The sequence below is a fragment of the Abramis brama genome (assembly GCF_963993115.1).
Source record: "Abramis brama genome assembly, chromosome: 25".
In the NCBI taxonomy this organism is placed as follows: Eukaryota; Metazoa; Chordata; class Actinopteri; order Cypriniformes; family Leuciscidae; genus Abramis; species Abramis brama.
Genome location: NC_139987.1, coordinates 2,992,527 through 3,016,034, shown reverse-complemented (window position 1 = coordinate 3,016,034; position 23,508 = coordinate 2,992,527). Strand labels below are relative to the sequence as shown.

Here is a 23,508-nt window from a genome sequence, read left to right as displayed (position 1 = left end):
GAAGATGTGAACTAGCTTTCTGGCCTCTAGTGCTGATGCGAGTCATCCTGAACGACCTTAAATAGATTACTGATGAAGTGACAGTGCAAACGGTGACTGCTGAAAGGCCCCTTCACTGCAACGACAACGGAAACATTCCAGAAAGAGCAGTCAACAAAGCTAACATTGTATCAGCGTGTGATATCTGCGGCTCTGTCGCTTGCATAAATGACCTTGTCCATTACGCCCCCATTTACAGTTTTTTTTTTTTTATGCTGTATAGGAATCTATGCCACTTTTGTGAGAGTGTTTTTGTACTGTGATGTGTTGTGAACATGAGGAACATGTCCAGTCAAAAGGTCTCAAGGTCTGCCAAAAACTAATCCAACCAAATTAACAGCAAAATGTACAGCGCACGCTCCTGATACTCCTGGTAAGCCGAGACGGGCCTTGGGAGTCGGGACCACTGCTGTGCCTCCTCGCTGGGCAAACAACTGAGACGGACACTTTAAACTGTCAGCCATCCTAGGAATGCAGAGGGTCATGTAACACTACAGCGCTCGGGGAGAGTGGCTTACTGCAGACCTGAAAGAAGTGAGTATATTAGTATTAGCACCAGCTTTGCTCTTCTCAGTTTGGTTATCCTTCACTTGCTTGTGTTGTTTTATTTGAAGAATGAATTAGACACAAATCTAATCAAGGCTTGGAACATAATCTTGTTTCATTGTTCAGAGGTTTGTTATATTGCTGCCACGGTCTTTCAGAAAATTATATTCAACCATACTTTGAAATGTATGTTAAGTGTCAATAGTTCAGTCAAATATTAAGATTCTGTTATCCTTTACTCATTCTCATGATGTTTCAAACCTGTATGCATGTATTTCTTCTTTTTTCTGGAAAAATGTCAGAATTTTGTTTTGTTTGTTTTTTTTGGGGGGGGGGGGATATCTGTAGTTTGTCTTGTAGAGCTGGGGTTTTCAAACAGGATGCTAGAGGGTCCGTGGAAAAGCTTAAAGACAAAAAGTGTACAAAATGGTACAAAATGGTATATATATAATAATAAAAAATAACTATTGTACTAAAGAAATAAAATACATAATTATTAAAATAAACAGATAAATAATACATTTAAAAGTACTATAGTGAGTAGGGCTGCACGATTAATCGCAATTTACATAAAATCACACTTAAATCGAGTTGGCTCATCACGATTTTGAAATCGCAAATGCTGCGAATAATTTTTATGCGCAGCTTGTCATTTGTCATTGGCACTGTGAGTTTGAGTCACTTATAACGTGCATTTGAAAAAGCAACACGCGTCAAACATCTTTCCAAACATGAGAAGCATTTATGAACCTCTTGTCCAACAAAAGACAACATTTAATAACATGCTTTTACTCCAAACTCACTTCATAACGACAGTTGAGAATCCTTCTGAGATGATGTGGCTTCTCACACAGAATAAGGCAGTTGTGTGTTTATTAGTTATGTTTAATCAATCAAAGCATTTCAATCTTCTGTTTATTCAGCTACAGCAATAGTATGATGCCCATAGGGATTTCCTGGAATGATGTGCATTATTGTACTTCTGCGCCTGGGCATATTTGGCTTGTCTGCCTGAGAGCGCCCTCTGGTGTTCAGATCAGCCGTGCTGCACTGACAAGCTGCGCATAAAATAATCGCAGCCTTTGTCAAATCGCGGCTTCATTGCGATTAATTGTGCAGCCCTAATAGTGAGTGTAAAAAAAACAGTAACATAACAGAAACTAAATATTTCCATTTCCAAATAATATTTTACTAGTCACAGCTGTGTTGTAGCAAAGTAACATTGAGACAGGATCTAAATGCAGCAGTCAACTTTAATAAATAATAAATAAAAATAAACACTCATGAGATCAAGATAATGTGCAGGAGAAACACAACCATTATACACAGACGAGAACTGAGAACACACTGGGGGCTATAAACACACTGGTTAACTAAGGGAGGAAACAAGAGACAGGTGGGGCAAATCAATCAAACAATGAATTACCATGGAAACAAAAGACACACACAGGAAACACAGAGATACTTACTAAATGTCTAGGAAAACAAAAACTTAAACTAGACTGCTTGTTACATTATTCCCCCTTCCAAAAAAAGGTGCATCCTTGCACAGTAACAGTCCAACGGAGGAGGGAGGGGGCTCTGGTGAAGGACTCAGAGCTGGCAGGAGGAGACACCAAGGAGGGAGGAGACGAAGAAGGGGGGAGGCAGGGAGTGAGCCCAAGTAGAGCCATAAGGACGTAGGCTCACACTGGAATCCATGAAGGGAAGAGCCATGGTGAAGCCAGGAGCCCGACCGACTGAGGTGGAGCCAAGAGTGGTAGAGACCCAGGCAGAGCCGAAGAGACGAAGGCCCAGGGCGACACCAATGGACTGGATGGATAAGGTTGAACAGCAGCTCGGCAGAACGAGGTGGAGCTGGTGGGAGTGAGGACAACGGTGGAGCCGGAGGGAAGGAAGAGCCCTGTGGGCCAAAGGGATGGAGAGACGAGGCGTAGACGAGGCGGAGGACCGGAAGTCTGTGACTGAACTAGGGTGATGACTGACCAAGATAGAGCCAGATGGATGAGGGAGCGTGGTGTAGCCAGAGGGATAACGTACCACAGTGGAGCCAAGGGAGCGTGGAGCCAAGATGGAGCCGAAGGGTAGACAGGCCGAAGTGGAGTCCAGGGCTCAGAGGCCCGAGGCGGAGCCAGGGGATCAACACACCAGGACAGATCTGGAGACCTGGAAGCCCAAGGCGGATCCGAGCAGCTGGGTGGAGCCAGCGAAGGGTTGGAGGGAGCCTGCGGAGACAGGACAGAGGAGCTGGCTAAAATTGATAAAGGAGGAGGGAGTTGGAGGCTGAGTGGGACCCTCAGCAACGAAGGAGACTTGGAACTAGCCAAAGCAGGAGACTTGAAGATGGGCAGAACCATCAGCAAACAAGGAGACTTGGGCGGAACCAGCAGTGACAAAAGACACAAGGCTGTAGAGATTGCTCTCATACCTGGTCAGACTCAGCTATAAGCTCAGGCTCTAGGATGAATATAGCATCCGGCATGTACTCAGGCTCAGGCTTCGTGGTGAGCGCGTGCTCGTGTGCTGGGTCTGTGGTGGGCTCTGGCTTAGAGTCAGTCGTGGATGTGGCAGGAGGCTGAATGGGCTGTGAGTCCAGGGTGAGTGAGCTCATTGAAAACAGATACGTTTTGAGAAAACCAGTTCAAAATTCATAACTCCCCTCCAGGACCATCAACAGGTAAGGGAACAAGTTGTTTAATGTGACTAATCAATCCAGTCCAGTAAAAGGAATTCAGGGCGCTGTCGGGGTAATGGGTATAGAAAGCTAGATCCAGAAACTCACTGGTGTGGTCCTCAAGGGAGCGCTATTGATGTTACATATGACACTGAAGCTTTAAAGCGTGTATCAAGTTTGCAACGCAATTTCTCACGAAGCTCCGTGCCGGAGACATAATATTTTCAGAGAAACACGTGATCAATGAAAATCAAAGCCTCACTTTCTTTCCAGTAACATGAATACTTGATTTTGCGTGTCGGAATGTTTGAACCAGACCACCACTCTACAAGTTTATGGAAGTTAATTTACTAACATTTTGACATATTAGCCTATATCCTATATTTCGTTATCATATATTTTGCCAGATAAACATTTAAAAAACATAAAATAATTAGAGTACCTTTTAGAGTACCATTAGAGTACCATACTCTATTATTTATACTCTATTATATTTGCTCTATTTATTTATTGCCTCAAACTACTCTGTTGGTATTATTATAATTTGTATCATTATAATTATTGTTGTTGTTACATTTAATTTATCGTTCTCAAGCTGTTACTTGGCAACTCACCAACTTATGATAGTCTATATGCTTACCCATGTGCAGTTTGTAGATAGTTCTACAATGACAGGCATTTGTTCTGATTTTTTTTTTTTTTTTTTTTACAGTTTTATTTACAGTATTATTTACTGTTTTACTGTGCAATGAATTTAAACATTGCCTCTGTGCTGAAATACAAAGTTCTGGCATGAAACTCTAGATGGCTCAGGCTAACAGGTCCTTTTACTCACCTGTTCATAATCACATCATTCTCTATAGGGCACAGCTGATTGGTTCCTGCTGTATCAGTAGCCAATGAGCTCGCTCAACATTCAGATTCTTGTTATAACATGTCATACCCATTACCATGCCAGTGACTCTGAGAGTTGTCATGACAGAATTACTTTAAGATATATACAGATATATACATTTTCACGAACAGTATAAAGACAATTCACACACAGATTGCTGCTACAGATTTAAGCCGCATAGAGTCTTTAAATCTTTTAAAGGGTATGCTTTTCCACTTTTTCAACTTTAGTTAGTAATGTAACTAATAATGTAAGTGTAATGTTGCTGCTTGAGCATAAAAAAGATCTGCAAGGTTACAAAGCTCAAAGTCCACTCCAAAGGGAGATATGTTATTTAACAGAATTATCACAGTGCAAAAAGGACCAAAAAGCCAAAGCTGGTTAAGAACAAACAATGAACAAATAATAAACCGACAAAGAAGAGAGAACACAAGATCTAAATAGCAAGGAGATCAGGGCAAAGTGGGAACAGGTGTTAGATGGTGAGCGAGTACACGAATGCTGATTGAGATAGTGGACAGCTGTGTGAGAAGTGAGAAGGAAAACAAGCTGAGAAATCAAACCTGACTCCTGACAAAAATTCCCTTTTCAAGAAATACAACGAACAGCTCGTTTAGACTACAATGCGATTTTTCAGGATCTTATGAAGTCACAATGCTAGTCATTTAAATAATCCGCGCCCACAGAATACGCATAAAAGGGGACGAGGCCTGGTTGACCTGCGCTAGAGAACATGAAGAGTGTTGCTGCGATGTCAAAGAGGTGCTTTTTTTCCCACACCGGTTCCAAAACCCCTTTGTTTGGCCGTCTTAAAGCGGACAAACTTAGAGTGGTTAAAACAATTATTTTAAAACTGTTCCCAAACATTATAACCCCAACATTTAATATTTTATGGAGAACAGCTTGTTTTCTGTTTCTTTTGTAAGCTCTCGCTTTTGTAAGAAGGTTCACCGCTCCTTAGGAAAGTTAACCATGGTTTTGTGATCTAGTACTGTTTGTATTACCTTAGTTTTCAGACAAATATCACAATATCATCGTATCGGTAATATATAAGAAAATTACAAAAAAACATACCACTCTGAAACGTCCTGTGAAATCCATGCTTGCAAAGTCTGTGCATGAAATCCGTTCTGCACGATCCTCTTGTTCGTTAACATTGTCAGGGTCTGAATCAAGCTCGAATTGGTTTGAAATTGACGCCATCCTCAATATTTACACTAGAGAAGTTAGTTAAGAACTCGCAGTTATGGAGGGGTGGGACATTTCCCGAACACGCACTAAGCTCTACCAATCATAACACACTGGGCCAGCTAACCAATCACAGCGTATTTCAGAAGGAGGGGCTTCATCGGAATCGGCATGTTCGAGCCAGACTGGGGAGAGAGGTGATGTAATAATGTAAAATATGTGAAGAATAATGTGTTTTTTTGAACAATCATGTGTGAAAACTACAAGAACTATTCTAGTTCACCCCAAAAACAAAATCAAGACTTCATAAGGGCATAATAGGACCCCTTTAAATATATAGTTTTGTAAGCAAGATGCACTAAAAATATAGTTAGTAAATAAGGCAGCCAAATATGGTACAAACAACTGAAGTCTACAACAAACATTCCAGACAGATAGATAACTCAAGGTACTAACTTCACACAATCACAGACATCCAAGTATGTGACACTCAAGCATGCAGATTGCAGAAAGTCTAAACACGTCAGCTGAATGTGACCTTGGTCTTGTCTTTTAAGAGCAGCCCATCTCAATCACACTGTCTGAGGGAATATTGTAGCTTTATTCCAATTAAAATGACACTGAATTGACATGCAAAACAAGTTATTTGGTCTTGGTAAATGCTTCCTAGTCAAAGTGAATTGTAGACAAAGTGTGCTTTCAGTTTCTATACCGACACCTACGCCGATACACTTATTCCTTACTGCCAACAGTTGTTCAACCAGACATCTGGTCAAACTCTTTTGTGCCTCAAATTAACAAGGACAGGTGGCGGGGAACAGTGTATTGTAGTATCACTGAGCCACTGTAAAAATGTATAATTTTTTTTTTTTTAAATCAGTTTTTACAACAAACAAAAACATTACAAATGTGGTTGCCAAAATAACTGAAAATGTAAACATAATAACATCCTGTAAATTTAACAAAATAAATTAATTAATTAAAATTTACATTTAAAGGGACAATATGTAACTTTTGGCTCTCTAGCAGTTAAAAAACGTCTCGGTAATTAATGTAACCCTTGTTCCCTGAAGGAGGGAACGGGAGACGCAACGTCGACGTGACAACGTAATTGGGATCACTTCAGGGAGCCCTATCATCTTCGAGTGTCTACAGAACGAGCCAATAAACGTTGGCGCGTGTAAATCGCGTCACGTGCCCCGCCCCGCAGCATGGGTATAAACAGGAAGCGGGCGCACACACACATTGTTTTTCACTGAGGAGCCGAGATAGTGACGGCGGTACAGCGATGATCAGCAGCGGTGGCGATGGGACATTACATCTCCCGTTCCCTCCTTCAGGGAACCAGGGTTACATTAGTAACCAAGACGTTCCCTTTCAGTCGCTCACGTTCGACATAACGTTAATGTGATGAAGTAATTGGGATCCCATGGAAAACGCCACAGTTTCTGCCACATCCAGCACCCTACGCAAGACTCTCAGACCCCCAACTGACTGGGGCGGAAGGCCTGCATAGAGGGAGTTCAAACTGTTGTTCAGTTATACCCCACACAGTGGTACTCTTGGATAACACTGGGAAGCGTGCCTTTCCAGGGGAGAGGGACGCTGTGGAAGCCACATCCTGCCTGAAAGGAGGTAAAATGTGGAGAATACACATATGGACTGGACGGAGGGGCAGTGCAACATATGGAATGTCACTGGGGTGGCTCCAGCCTAAGAAGGGGGAGGCAACACCAGACATTGACGCCAGAGTGGACTCTGCCAAGGGAAAGACACGGGCTCACTGCAGGGAGCTGGTCGTGGAAGAATACGCATATGGGATTGCCACAGGGATCACCACATATGGAACCCAGCCTAGCACAAGTTACACAAGCATATGAGCATTAGGCTAGGCGTCGGACGCTCCGAAACATCCGACCGCCAAAGGGGTGCGGAGGAACTCACAGGGTTCGACTGAGTGGGGAACTCGACTGGAGCAAAAAAGCGCACGTATCCGCTCCATGTGGAGGGGAGTGGCGCAGCAAGCCGACACTAGTGTCTTACAGGACAGAATTTTAACTCAGCTGATTGCAAGGGCTCAAGGGGTGGTCTCTGAAGTGCCAAAAGGACCAGAGACAAATCCCAAGAGGGTATAGAGAGCGGGCAAGGTGGATTTAGTCTCCTGCCCCCTCAGGAACCTGACGATCAGGTTGTGCTTTCCCAATGACTTACCTTCAACTGCATTGTGATGTGCAGCAATAGCGGCAACATACACTTTAAGGGTGGAGGGAGACAGCCTTCGCTCCAACCCTTCTTGCAGGAAGGAAAGCAAGGCTCTGATCGAGCAAGTTCGGGGGTTCTCCTCGTGAGAAGAACACCAGTCAACAAACAGGTTCCACTTCAAAGCATAGACACACCTTGTAGAGGGGGCCAGATGCCAAATGCCCCAGGAGCCTCTGAAAAAGTTTCAGTGGTGCCGCTGTTCTGCGTCTGAGCAAGCTCATGCAGTTCAACTCTGACGGGCCTCTGAGAAGTGATGTTGATCGAGTCTAACCCCATACCGAGAAAAGAGATCCCTAGGTGGCTGAGGTGACTGAGCACCATGTCCCTGTGTTCGCACAACTGGTCTCTCGACTGGGCCAGGATAAGTCAGTCATCGAGGTAGTTGAGGATACGAACACCACGCTCGCACATGGGAGCAATGGCCGCCTCCGCGACTTTCGTGAAGATACGGGGCGACAGGGCCAGCCCGAAGGGTATGACTTTGTACTGATATGCCCACCCCTCGAATGGAAAGCAAAGAAATGGTCTGTGTCGAGGGAGCATCGAGAATTGAAAGTACGCGTCCTTCAGGTCGATCGCTGCAAACCAATCTTGGGGACGGATGCACTTGAAAATGCGTTTCTGCGTAAGCATCTTGAACGGCAGCCTGTGAAGGGACCGGTTCAGGACACGCAGGTCCAAGATTGGTTGTAACCCACCGCCTTTCTTGGGTACAAAGAAGTACGGACTGTAGAAGCCGGTCTTCATATCGGCTGGAGGGACTGGCTCGATCGCGTCCTTTGTCAGTAGAACTGCAATCTCTGCCCTGAGCACAGGGACATTGTCCGCCAGAACATGGGTGAACAGAATGTCCCTGAAGGCTGGGGGACGTCGGGCGAACTGAATTGCATAGCCGAGTCTAATAGTATGGATGAGCCAGCGAGACGGGCTGGGAAGCGCTAGCCAGGCTCCCAGACACCGTGCAAGCGGGACCAACGGCACCACAGACGTGCCCGGGGTGGGGCAGCGTGGCGGAATGCAGGGACCCGACTCGGATGGCATAGCGGCCCGGAGTGGGGTCTGAGTGTGTGGTGCAACACATACCTGCTTCTGTTGAAGAACAGAGTGAGTGTGCGGAAAGTTGCGTCCAGAACACAGCCACTGCTGCTCGCTGGCGATAGAAGAGGGGCTTGAGGGTGACAAGGCATAGTGTCATCGACCACCAAGCGCGCCCTCTTGGGACCCAGAGGTTTTAGAGACTGCTCTTCTCTTGAAATTGTGGGAAACAAAAGGAAACAAAAGATTCTCCGCCCGGCCCACCACCGGGGCAGGGAGCGGCGCCTTCGCCATCTCCTGAAGAGCAGTCTGATCCACCTCTGGGTCGCCCGTCTCAGGGTCGTTTGCACGTTTAAACTTTCCGGTTTACGTGTATTGTATACAAATACAAATTCTGTATTGTACATTTTAAGGCCAGACAAGTAGTTTGTTGAGTGCTGGTTTGTAGGGAAGGACTACACGCCTGCGCACATATATTCAAATGTGCATACCTATAGACTGAACTCGTAATACATATGTGCACACCATCAGTGTTCTCACAGGTTCGCGTTTTTTAAAGTTTGCGTAGAGAGAACTTAAAGAGTTTTCTGTTAAAACGGTGTCGTGTTAGCGGCCGCTAAGTTAATAACCAATGATCGTTGCAACGGAAGTGAATCAATCAAAACTAAATTTAGCTGGATAATGACTTTATTCTAGAGCTGCTATAAAGCCAAAACAATCTCTGTTACTTTAATTTCCTATTATCACTGTAAAGCCGCTATGGAACAATCTACATTGTTAAAAGCACTATATAAATGAAGATGACTTGACTTGCCTGGACGGGCAGAGTCGACTTCCTGCAGCTTGCTCCACGCTGAGACCTAGGTGGTTGCTGCTGATGAGGTGCCGACCACGACCTAGTGAGCTCCTCATGCACCTCCAGGAGAAACCAATCATCCAACCGAGATGGTTCGGGGCGTGGTGGAGGGTTCCACTCAAGCCCGACCTTCTCGGCGGCCAGGGAAAGCATAGCCGTCCATTCTGGATCGGACTCGGGCAACGCTACACTCCCCAAAGGGGGTAACGCAGCCAAATCCTAATCTCCAGAGGTCTGAAGCTCCCCCTCCAATGCTGCGACAGACATCTGATCGTCAGGAGGAGCCCCAAAAGACACGACTGGTCGTTCATGAGAAGGACCAGCACACTCTTTTGGAAGCTCCAGTGGCGGCCGCATTTGTGAGGCGAGAGGGGCCCATGGAGATTGCCTCGGCAGGAAAGCCCTCACGGTAATTCTCACATCACCCGGGCTAAGCGCTGAAGTAGGCCTATTCTGAGGTCCAGAATAGACACTAGATCGGGACATAGGCGAGGGAACTGCACCTCCCTTGAGGTAAGCGAGTCTCGATCTTAACGCAACCATAGTCATATTCCCGCAATGGGAACATGAACTGTTCACAAAAGCTACCACAGCGTGCTCAGTGCCCAAACACGAGAGGCAACTATTGTGGCCGTCTGCTGGCACCAGGGAACGACCGCATCCAGAAACGCACAGGCGGAATGACATCCCGAAAAGGACGCAGTGTCATGTCTGTGTTGCTCTTTTGTGAAGAAAAAAGAAAAGAAAAAACACTCTTTCCACAAACTCTCACAGTGCTGAGGCACCCAGGGAATGTACACTGAGGGAAACACCCACCGAACCGACACAAGCTCTTGCTGTAAAAACAGCAGAACATAGAAATGTTCGCGGCCACTCGCTGCACGCGCCGTCACACCAACACCGTTTAGAGAGTCTTCAACACACAATAGCAGTCTGTAGAGTTCAGAGATGAACAGGAAGGTCGGCTCCGAAGTGAAAGACAATGTGTGCGTGCGCCCGCTTCCTGTTTATACCCACGCTGCGGGGTGGGGCGCGTAACGCGATTCACGCACACCAACGTTCATTGGTGAAGATGATAGGGCTCGAAGATGATACGTCGAAAGTGAGCAACTGAAAGGGAACTAAACTGCATGCATTTTGCGGAAGAACATTGTTTTGGTTGTGCTTTGGCTCTGCGTGACTGTGCGGATATGATTATCCTACAGCTCATAAAACATTCACTACAAGGCTTACGAGATATAACCAGTTTAGATGGAAAGATCTTAAGCTGACTAGATAAAGACATTACTGTACCATACAGTACTTACTTGAAAATAAATTCCAGCACAGCACTCCAAAAACCATAATTAAATAATCTTCACAATAGATAATGCTTTACAATCAACTCTGTTAGAGAGCTTCATATGGCAATTTATCTGTTCAATAAAATACCTTACTCACCTCTTGAGTAATAAAAACCCCATCATCTCCGCATTGCTTTTACAACATTTCAAATCCATCAGTTCTCACCATCTCCGAAAAGTCAGAAAGTCAGCGGGGCAAAGCAAAATTATCTGCCAATGGGGTAAGAAAAATAATCTTCTTTATTTCAATTTGAATTAAGATTATCAGAATAATCTTATATATCAGTTTTGCAGTGTAAATTACACGAAATGTAAGGTTGAATCTATTACAGTGTTTTGCATTTTTACAGTATTTTACAATTACAATTTATTTTTTTAACAATGTATAGCTTTTTAAATATATTAAATTAGTTTTTATTTTTGTATTTTCGGTTCTCAATTTAATTAAATTTGATTTGATCAAAGTTTTAGTAAATTTGTTGTTTTTGTCATTTTTATTAGTCTTTGATTTTTTTAAAAATATGTTATTAATATGTACGGGGGTCATTTAAAATTCAGACAATTTTAGTCATCCTTGATTATTGTATTTTGTGAAAAGAAATGGATTTTTCAGACACATATGTCCTAAAAGTGCCCCTGAATTGATGAAATTAAAGCACAATTTCCACAGACAGACAATCAAAAATGTTTAAAATAACAATTATATTATGTAAAAAATAGGTATAAAAATTGTAATGTCATTGTGATCAAAAAATTTACTGTTTTCAGAATGAAAACCGCTTGTGGTGTTAAAATTTTTTTGAAAGTGGACAGAAAGATTTTTAACACACTCTTTAGGTTTAGGGGTGAATGTACATGGTTCACAACAAATCATACATTTGCATACTAATCTGATTTGTACTGATTCATACAAGTTGCCAACTCATACAATAAATACAAATTCCCATGAATCTGAGGTTTAAAGCGGCAGTATGGAAGTGTTTATAGTTAAATGTGAACAGTTAATTTAATCTGTATAATGTGAGCATGTATTTTTACTGTATATTACTGTATAGAGTGAAATGGATTAAATGGAATCATTAAATCTGACTTTTTCAGTGTGATATATCTGTTACACAGCTTAGGACTTTACTGTAGATTTAATGACATATCACTAATCAGATCTGCTGTAATATTACATTCTCAAATTAAAGTTCAAAGAGAAGCCTGTTCTCTACCAATAAAATCAGACGTTAAACAAATGTGACCCTCCCTCCTGTCTCTCTCTCTCTCGTTCTCTCTCATCCTGCAGGCTAGACAGAGCGGAAGCAAGCTGCAAGCATCCAGCATCCATCTGAAATCTCAGGAAAAGCTGGAGAAGATCCATCATTCCCAAGGTGAAGCTGGTAACAGCAGCGGAGAGAAGACGAGGAAAGGAGGAGGAAGAGGGAGAAGACGCGACCATGATGGGCACACCTCTCCGGAGGAAAGACCCGGTATACGAGTGAGTTCTTCCATTTTTCCTCGCCCTCCCTCTGTAGGGTTGGACATCACGGACGGGTTGCCATGGCAACGGCAGCCAGGGCAGCAGGAGGATGATGATGATGATGCAGCTGCTGTCTGCAGTCATAGACTCCTCCTGAACAGCGCAAATGCATGTATTGTGTCACAGTGTCATTGGCAATGGAACTGTAAGAATAAATGAACATACAGTATGATGAGATTGAATTAAGATAATGTAGACTTTCTACTATCTTATTTTTTGGGGTGTTGGCCCTTATTCAATAGTAACTGGATGGGCAATTAATGTCAGACTTGTAAAATAATAGGGACAACCTGGAATATTCTTAAAGTCACGAGGTTGAAATTGCAAGCTCCAACCAGTGTTGTGTTTCCTGAAATCATTGTTAGCCAACTATGGTCGCGAGTCCTGTCATTAGCAACATAGTTCAACGATTCGGTGTTTCATCAAACCATTCTTTCAACAAACATTTGTGAACAGTACTGCAGCTTTATGCCCGGTACACATTATACGATTTTGGGCTGTCCCAGATGACAGATGACCAATCGTGGCTCCTAAACGGTGGTCCTACGTCGCACAGTTAGAGAGGTTCAAAGACAGCCGATGTCACGGTCTTGCGACCAAAGATAGTCTGCGATAATTTTCTGACAGTGTCATAAATTTAGCATGATCATCTCACAGTGTGTTTTGCTGCTACGACCTATACTGACTCACCAATAAAACTGCAACATGAAATGGCTTATTGATCAACACGACATGGCGCTAAAATTTTAAACTACTTTTTCTCAAGCTCCATTTGCTAAATATATTATGACTATTTTCCCTAGCCATGACCACATCCATATTCTCCTCTTCATCTTCTGTGGATTTGAGCGTTACAGAAGTATTAAACAGCAAACTTACTCTAGTCCATAAACCGATAAAAAGCCAACTATGGCGACTTCTGCTTCTGAGAACCCATTTCGTGAGGTCCATTGTTCAGCAAATTTCCGCTGGTGAAATCCAGTCATCCATGTGATCAGGAATTTCACTTGAAGACAAAAGAAATTTTGCATCAGGTTCAATTTGGTCATGTGGATTCACCATGTTGACTAACAGAAAGCTTAGTATTAAACGTGCACTATTGACAACAGACAATGGACCCTTTTTTACCCTTTTCACCAAAATTTTGCATATACATCCCAAGTTTTGTTTTAGCCATTTTGAGCTAATAAAACATAATAATAATTAAATATTTTCTATGTGTAGCTGTATTCAGTAAATAACCATGTAATTAATGGGTAAAGTACAACCAGTCATCAATCGTGAAAAAAAAAGTAAACTCCTTCAGGGTGATACGAGAACTACAGTAGTCGCTCTGGGGAGTTATTTTGCGATATTGATCAGCAGACTGTATATTAGTAATAAGCAATTACTTACAAATGATATTCAAAATGTAATGGACATTTTGGATCTCATTTGTAAGTAATTGCTTATTGATTATGCCAGATCAGTGCCAATGTGTTCCCTTGAAAATGTCACAACTGCAATGTCACAGAAAAGCTAAAACTAGGCTATGGGCGAGTTTACAACTGTCATTCACGTTAAACTGTCTGAATTTCCATTCAGGAATTTGCACAAACCACTAAAATTAGCAATTTATCTCTCCGTGGCTGTGTGACGGTGTTGCAGTCTCATTCGAGAGTGCTGTCTTGATAATAAAGAAGGCCTGGAGCCATCTCACCAAAGAATGCCTTTGAGTTTGAACTGAGCACTTGTGTGACTGCAGCTGTCACATTCCAGACACATGCAAAATTAGCAGTGGTCACAGCACAGCAACTGGCGGCCTGTAGGATAAACACCACGGACAAATCCTCAGAGCTAAACACCACATTAATCTTATTTATAATGATATATGTGATATATAGCAGTTGTGTTTCCAAGTTGGTGTTCAAGTTATATTACCTGATATAGCAGCTCAATGAATGTCATTATTAGATTAAACTTGAAGGTGCAGTAAGCAATTTCTGAGAAAGTGGATCAGACCGAGCAGCACAACACACTTGTAGCCAATCAGCAGTAGGGGGCGTGTCCAAACATGATGGCGGCGGAGAGAGAGTGAGCCAATCAGCAGTAGGGGGTGTGTCTAAACATGATGGGGGCAGAGAGTGACTGAGCCAATCAGCAGTAGGGGGTGTGTTCACTCATGCTGAGGGATCAGAGAGAGTGAGCCAATCAGCAGTAGGGGGTGTGTTCACTCATGCCGGGGGAGCAGAGAGAGTGAGCCAATCAGCAGTAGGAGGTGTGTCTAAACATGATGGGGGGCAGAGAGAGAGTGAGCCAATCAGCAGTAGGGGGTGTGTCTAAACATGATTGGGGCAGAGAGAGAGTGAGCCAATCAGCAGTAGGGGGTGTGTCTAAATATGAAGGGAGCAGAGAGAGTGAGCCAATCAGCAGTAGGGGATGTGTTCACTCATGCTGAGGGAGCAGAGAGAGTGAGCCAATCAGCAGTAGGGGGCGTGTCCACTCATGATGGGGGAGGAGAGAGTGAAGAGAGACTGTAGAAAGAGAGATGGCCGAGAGACGTTACAAAAGAGAAAAGGTCAGGGGAATATGGTCATGATCAGGCAAGAGCTTTAGAACCCGAGATAAAATTAAAAAACTTTCCAGCGCTGGAGAGACCTGAGCGTGAAGGCCTGAAAACGGATGTGGAGGTTGCGTTGTTTCTGCTCCATGCGCGAGTAATATTGGTTTTGAGTGTCATTGTTTGTATGGAGCTGCTAGCCACTAATACCGAACACTTGCTTGCATAAACTCTTTTGTACTGAATGTTCATTTTTTGTTCTTCTTTGTCATTCGTTCATCATCTACGCTTCATTTTTCATGAAGCATTATTTTTCTCCACTTCAGCTGTGATGAGGAGACATCCACTCTTGCATTGTGCATTGGGCGGAGCAATGAAGGGAGGAGTCTGTTTCAGATGTCAACAGGGTTTCTCATGAATCGCTTACTGCACCTTTAAGTGGCATTTATTTTAAAGAAAAACAGCAAAGCGCACTTTTCAAGTGGTTCACAGTAGTCTACAAGAAATGTATTAGGTTTTAAATGATTAAACAACACATGTATTGTTTGAAATGAAAATAATACAATTATACAACCTTTTGTAACCAGTCACCTGAGCCGGCTCGTAAATGACATTATCATGACGTAACTGCACGCAACACGCATCTCTCTCCATTGACTTCCATCGTACACAGTGTTCCATTGAGATGAGTTGTAGATATAGACCAGTCTGATTATAGATCTCTTTGGGAGGTACTTTGGAAAATGACAGTATGACAACACTGACTGGTTGATGGCACCACAAGTCTAAAGCAGCAGACTAGAAAAATATAAATTGAGACCTCCAAAAAAATCAAGGAATGGTAAAATATCTGCTATACAATGAAATTATAAAGTTAAAATGTTAATTCACTGAGAGTTAAGTATTATAATCCCAACTGACAGCACACTATTTAAACTGTTCAAAAGAAGCCAGACCAAGAGATGTGACAATCTCCAGAACAACTGCAGCCATAAACACAGAAAACAGCAGGCCACCGTTATCATTACAGGAGACAGACCAGAGTTGTATGAGTTGCTTGCTAAAGTTTTGGAGAAACTACTCTCTCCCATTAACACCATTCCAACAAAGCTAAACTGTTTGCTTACCATCCTCTTGGAAAACAGCCACTTGTGATTGTTGCTTATATTAAACACCTTTACACACACACACACAAAGAAAGAATGAAAAGCTATTTCCTTAAAAGATCTGAAACACATATTTGGGCCTCACACACTTGTATTCCAATTTTTTTTTACTTGTTTTATTTTTCTGGAATACGCATGGAAAAGCAGTGGCTTGATTTATGATTCATGACAGAAAAACAATTACATACTGAACCACAAACTAAACAAATCATGAATCATATGTGATCACTGTGGATGATGACTGTGTTTTCAATCACTGTTAACGAATGGTAATCATAATCACCCCTAAATCAGTGACAACTGCAGTCCTATGCAACTTCCAAACCAATATACTGCAAATAAATTACATACATTTTACAAGTACAGTAAACGATTGTAGGTTTAAAAAGTAATATAACTATTAATAAAAATGAATAAATATTGTCAGAGTTAATTAAGTTTACATAATTGTCACGATTTGGTCTCGTCTTGGTCACGTTTCATGTCATTGTCATGTTTCTGTGTCTTGTCATGTGATTCCCTGTTTGTCATGTGATCCTGCCATGTGTCTTGTCATTGGTTAATTGTCTGATCATTGTTCACAGGTGTCCCTTGTCTTGTAATTATTCTGTGTATTTAAGCCCTCATGTTTGTCATGTGTCTTTGTCAAGTATTGTTTCATGGAGATCTCTGGTTGTAAGTCTATGTTCCTGTTCCTGTTCCTGTTCTCATTTTGAGTTTTCATGCCATGTTTTTGTTTCATGTTTGATCTTGTTTGTAATAAACTGCACTTGGGTTCTCAATAAGCTTGACTCCAGTGGATCCATTGCAATAATACATGAATGTAAATACATTTCTTAAATGAACAAATAGACTCACATTCGTGTCACTCCAAACCCATAAGCAGAATGTCCAGGCTGCTCTTTTCCATACAACAAAAGTGAACTGGTTCTCATATTCAGTGTAAAACATGCTCTGTAGAGTCAGCTAGTTATATAATTGCTAGCTAGTCTACTTATAATTTTGTATGAGGAACAGTTTTATTCTGCCTTCATGTTTTTGTCAAAGACTACATCCAGATCGGATTCAGAACGATGATCAAAACACAGATGGAGTAGATCGAGTCCATCAACACCTCCAAAACGTCACAGTCCTATAGCTCGTCCTGGGTCGACATTTCATTCAGTAACATTAGGCAGTTTTGATGTGCATCTGCTTACATATAACATGGCTTGTTTCTGCATCTTCTTCGCATGTGTTTTGATCAGGAAATTCAGTGCTTTTTCAGAAGATGCGTAATAGCGCCCCCTACCATATAACAGTGAAAACACAAGAAAGACAGAAATTTTCGTTAATGGCGGGGAAATTAAAAATTAGTTAAACACCATTGTCAGCCACACTGTACAATCAACTAATTTAACATTTTAAGGAAACAAAGGTTGTATGCACAAGTTTCTTTGGAAATTTGCGGTCTAAATTTTAGCTCAACCTAATGTAGAACAAAGGCCCTTTTGCTAAAGCCGGATCGGACACTGGCATTTGGGCAACACTTACATCAGTGCCCTTGAGAGACAGTTACCAATTTGTCACTTACTTGTGGCTCAAGAAGGTAATTTGCGCCAAATGCCAATGCAAGCTCAGCACTAATGAAGTGCTGTTAGTGAGCTCTCTGAGAGGCTCGTTTGAGTATGTTTGAGTGCCACTAGAAGGCATATGGAGAAACTACTAGTTCTACAGCTCAGATGCCTATAATTACTTTTTGAACAATAGAAAGGTCTCATACATTTCTTCATGCCCTGTCAGTGTGGGGCCATTACTCATCAAAAATTTATTCAAATATTCTGCCTTCACCATACCTAGAGACTGGCTTGGAGAACTTTCCATAAGATCATCTCTCAATGCAAATCAAACCAGCTATAGGCTAACTGAAATAAAACCATGCCAATCTCTAGGTATGGTGAAGGCTATGTGATGATGTGGGGCTATTTTAATTCCAAAGGCCAAGGGAACTTTATCAGGATGCATAGTATCCTGGATCCATGAAGTAACTGGCCTTTAAAAATAAAAATCTGCCTGCCTCTATGGGAATTTAACATAGGGGTGTCCAGACTTATGCACCCTGTATTTTAAGGAAGAACATTTATTTATTTACGATACATTATTCGTTCACAAAGAAATGAATTGGTGTCCTTAAAGGTTGGATTTTTCCTTTTTTTTTTTTAATTAAGGCATTAAGTTCAGTTTCCAAAAGATGATTTTTTATTCCTCTTTTTAGTCAACTTTAGCATGGGTGTCTAAACTTATGCATAGCACTGTATCTATCTATCTGTCTGTATGCCTGTCTGTCAGTATGTCTGTCCTATCTATCTATCTATCTATCTATCTATCTATCTATCTATCTATCTATCTATCTATCTATCTATCTATCTATCTATCTATCTATCTATCTATCTATCTATCTATCTATCTATCTATCTATCTATCATCTATCATCTATCTATCTATCTATCTATCATCTATCATCTATCTATCTATCTATCATCTATCATCTATCATCTATCATCTACCTATCTACCTATCTATCTATCTATCTATCTGCCTGTCTGTCTGTCTCTGTCTGTCCTATCTATCTATCTATCTATCTATCTATCTATCTATCTATCTATCTATCTATCTATCTATCTATCTATCTATCTATCTATCTATCTATCTATCTATCTATCTATCTGTCTGTCTGTCTGTCTGTCTGTCTGTCTGTCTGTCTGTCTGTCTGTTTGTCTGTCTGTCTAAATATTGCTTTTGTTATCAATAAGTGCTTGAATAAAGCAAGGCAGCCCACTAATAGTGTGTTTCACTTTAAAAGTAATTTGAAAGTAATTTTGCTGCGCGTTTACTAATCTTGGATTCCCAGTGTTTGGACCGCCGCACATCTGGAAGGCATTACTGTGCCTCGCTGGCTCATGGGATGAGGTCACTGTGCCAGAGAAACAATGTTGCTTTTGTCTGTTATGCCGAATGATGACGTTGCAGCCGCTGGTTGGAAATGGAAAAGTAAAGCGTGCGGCGGGGGTGAGAAAGTCTGTGAACTAGTGCTCTGAAGAATGTATAGTACTTTTGAGATTGCTATTAATTCTCTCTCAAATGTTGTCTAGTGTATCATCGTCGACAATGAAAAGTCCAGGTGCAGGAAAGTAACTTCTTAGGTTAAAGAGAGGCCAACATTAAGTGGTTTGGAACTGAAGTCTAAATTAAACTGACAGTCAGATGCTTAGTTTAAAAGAATGAAGTGTAGACTTGTAACACAGAGTGCAACAGTAAACAGACTGGCCTGAATGTTTCACAGACCTCTGTTGAACGATTTATCCTGAACCTCTAGAGCTGGATGAGTCGCACCGCTTCTGAAGTCTTCCGTCTGTGAGCGCCGTGTGTTTTGTGGCTTTAAGCCTATTTCCAGCAGTTACGTGAACTTCCAGGAATTTCCTCCATCTACTGATGTTCACTGCTGCTGTAGGTTTTGATTCTGTATGAATGACTGAGACATCATGTTGAAATTCACCTATGAAGATAACTATTATTTACTGCCTGACAGATAAGAAAACTCAACATTATACTTTACATACAGATACCGGTTTGCAAAGTCTTTCTGTGCATTGCACTGATAACATTTGGAGCGAAGTGCTATTAATTCCACTAGCACAAAATTCACAAGGCATCTGAGATAAACAACATTAAATGGATTATAAGACATGTGTTTTATTTCTATGGTCAGTCTGCATCAGTGACTGTTGCAGTACAGCTTGTACTTGCATATTTGCATTTATTTCCTTCAGCTCAGGAAACAGTTGTTTATAACAGCTGATTTGTCTTATATACTGTATAGCAGCAGTACTTGTACTGTACAAACACTAAAGGGTCATTGCATTTAGTTACAATTTCATTCACTGAGATTTTTTACAATTCCCTTGAGTTTTCTTCTTGCAGAACACTCCAGACTCTGTTAGCTCGGCCTGTTCTCCATATAAGGAGTTTTTGTATCCTCAATGTGAGGTTGGATGAGGGAAAGCAGTTGGACCCCCATGTTCCCATTCCCTACTGCACACTTTGGCTTCACTGGAGAAATAAATTAGAACTAAAGATGTTTAGTACAGACTTTTGCAGAGATAGTAGACATGATTAGAGTCAGCAACTTCTGCAGATGTTTTTATGCTCAGATTTTGTCATGGTCTGAAGAGCAAGGTGAATCATTTTACAGACGGACAGACAGACAGACAGACAGACAGATAGACAGACAGATAGACAGACAGATAGATAGATAGATAGATAGATAGATAGATAGATAGATAGATAGATAGATAGATAGATAGATAGATAGATAGATAGATAGATAGATAGATAGATAGATAGATAGATAGATAGATAGATAGATAGATAGATAGATAGATAGATAGATAGATAGATTTTCTTTTATGGGTGAGCTATTCCTTTAACTCATCAGATGTTATTAAACAATAGCAAAGAATTGGCAGATGTATGTTTTTGAATTTCAAACATGGAGCAGATTTCCTCTAAGCTTGCAGCCTCTCATGTCCCCAGTGTAAGGCACACCTTTATTTTCCATCCCAGCAGGCAGGCACACACACACACACACACACACACACACACACGCACACGCACGCACACACACACACAGCAGTCACAGTTAGGTGTGACAGTATTGTCCAACCCTCAGTGACATCTCTCTGCATGCTCGCCTGTAGCTCTCTTCTAAACGCAGAGGGCGGGTTCAAGACCCTGTCATCTGTCTATAACCCGGCCAGTGACAGAGAGGGAGGGATGTAGGAGGAGAGAGAGAGAGAGAGAGAGAGAGAGAGAGAGAGAGAGAGGCAGTCTGGCAGACACATGGCCAGTGAATGAGAAGATCTTTCCCTCAGTACACTGTGTCTTTCACTGGCTCAGAGGACCAGGGCAGAGAGTGTGTGTGTGTGTGTGTGTGTGTCTGTGTCTGTTAACCTGCTCACCCACGCCCCACACACACAAACACACTTGGGATTACCAATCTCACGGTTACTGAGAATTCTGCCTTTGTTTTTCCAGGATGGCTGAAGCTGAACTTCATAAGGAAAGGCTCCAAGCCCTGGCGGTAAGTTCTGTGTTGCTTTGTTCTTACAGTCTCACCAAAATCTTCTTTTTTTTCTTTTTTTTTCTTTTTTGACACTAACATACATTGTTGATGCGCATAACTGTGTTCCTCTTCGCCATAAAAGCATTTCAGTACTAGAGAACTAGTTTCTTTGAAATCAGTCCCAAACGAACGCATTACAGAAGCTCATAGACCTGATGGTTTTGGTGCTGTTACTTTTCCATTGTTAATGTGTGTTTGTCACAAGTTGTTCTCATTAAGAGAAGATTTACTATTGACGAATCACCCATATGACCCAGAGGGCAAGAATTTGAAATGTGGCTAAAATAGAGACTAAATTTGGCACCAGGGTCAACCCCTCTGCGTAGACTAGAAGTGAGCAACAGATGGAAAACTATTTTGGCTACATTGCTTACATCTTTGTGATTCCATAGAATACACACTGCAAAAATAGTCTGTAGGACCAGCATGTGTTAGTATACACTTGGAACTGTCCTAATAAACTGTTATTGGACTCAGTTCATGAGAAACACAGTTTTTTTCTGAAGAAGTTTTTCTTTGAGTTTATCCAAAACTCACTGCAACAATGCTAGGCCATTCAGAGTGGTTGCTGAGGTGTTCAATGTGGTTGATTAGATATGGTCTCTAGATATGGCCTTCCTTCAATAAAAGTCTATGGAGATTTTGCCTGTTTTTATAATCCGAGTTAATCCGATGGTTTGTAAAAGTAATAGTACACCTCTCCTCTTTCAAATCACTATCCTTTATTAGCAATATAATGATGCTTGCCTTAAGAAACACCACTAATTAAAAGTCTGTCAAGTCTAACAATGAAAGTTGATTCTTGGCAGCAAGAACTGCAGCAGGCTAATGCCTTTTGGATGAGGTTTGCTAAATGAAAGGTGAAGTGTTGAGATAGAGGGCCTGTGGTAATGCTGCCTCGCTCAGAAATATAAATAATTAAAGTTATACAGTGTCTGGCTGCATCTCAAGCATTGACGGATGACTGGTTCTCGATACAAATGGAGATAATCTAAATAGTGTCTACTTAATTGCTTTTGCATTGAGAGTTTGTTTGGCAGAATGGCTGTTACCCTTGAATAGCTCAAATTAAAGTAATTACGTGACAATTTTCCTGCATTTTAGCAAGAATTCAGTGCTTTTATCGCATCTGATAGTTGTGAACATAATATACACATCAATTTCTTGACATCTGTTTTTGGTGTTAATGTACATAGTAGTAATGGCGTTGTGAATCAGTCTTGCAGCATTATTACGATGTCAGCCACATGCCTGCAACTGCAAATGTATTCAAACTCTTGAGCACACATGGCAAATACCTTTTGCTTCTCACAAACCTGGTATCTGGTGTGCTTTGTGTCTGCAGTTGTAACATTTCACAGTTAAGTTGATTCAGGTAGTGCATCAAGTTACACCAAGTAATTCCCTTCTAGTAATCTATTCCCAAACAGTCAGTCAGACAAAGCATTTCATACATAAAAAAAATTACAGAAGCTCTTTGACAGATATCTGACCAGCACAGGCTGAAACAGCATGTGGGTTTCCCCTTTTTTAATACTAGGGAAAAAGACTGACATTAATGAGGTGGTGAAACTTTATTGCGCTGTCTGTTTTGACGGTAGCTCTATGGAAAGCCCTCAAAGTCCCACGCAGTACTATTACTGTTGTCTGGTAGATTAACAACTTAAGTCAAATGGTTCAAATCAGCCATCTTTGAACCACTGTGTTTTAAGCAGTTTATTCTCATTTGGTGAGATTTGTAATAGATGTAACGAGTGGTGGTTGCCAGTGCGGAAGTCACGCCATAGTGCTAGAATGTAGTGGGTGATTGCCAAGACATTGTGATGAGATTGCTAAGGTGTTCTCAGGGGTTTCTCATGTTGCTATGGGGACTTCAGGGTGGTTGACAGTGTTACTAGATAGTTTTCAGGGTGTTTTCTGTTGTTGTGTACTGGCTCATGTTGAAAGTAGTTACATGTGAAGGCCAAACCATGGTAACCCATAATTTGTCCATCCAAGTTAGTGCACACACATCAGGAGTAGTGAGTAGTGAACACACACACACTGCAAACCGTGGACACACACACCCTGAGCAGTGGGCAGCCATTCACTGTGTCGCCCGGGGAGCGATTGGGGGTTAGGAGCCTTGCTCAAGGGCACTTCAGTAATATCCTGCTGGTATTGAGAATCAAATCCACAACCTTCGGGTTAACAGTCTGATTCTTTAACCGTTAGGCCACGATTGCTCTGTCGATGACATTTGGCTTGAGCCAATAAGATTGTCTTCACCATGAAGACAA

The 23,508-nt window shown here is 41.8% G+C and overlaps 1 protein-coding gene across 2 annotated transcripts in view; it reads left to right on the top strand.

The window, feature by feature from the left end:
- Positions 1-270: 270 nt before the first annotated feature.
- Positions 271-23,508, top strand: part of palm2akap2 (PALM2 and AKAP2 fusion) — a 105,583-nt gene continuing 82,345 nt past the window's right edge. For both annotated transcript variants that reach the window (XM_084104575.1, XM_084104574.1), the window contains exons 1-3: positions 271-573; positions 12,130-12,321; positions 21,142-21,187. In XM_084104575.1, the coding sequence (XP_083960701.1) occupies positions 12,281-12,321; positions 21,142-21,187 (87 nt within the window). In that variant the 5' untranslated portion in view covers positions 271-573; positions 12,130-12,280. The remainder of the gene's footprint in view (positions 574-12,129; positions 12,322-21,141; positions 21,188-23,508) is intronic.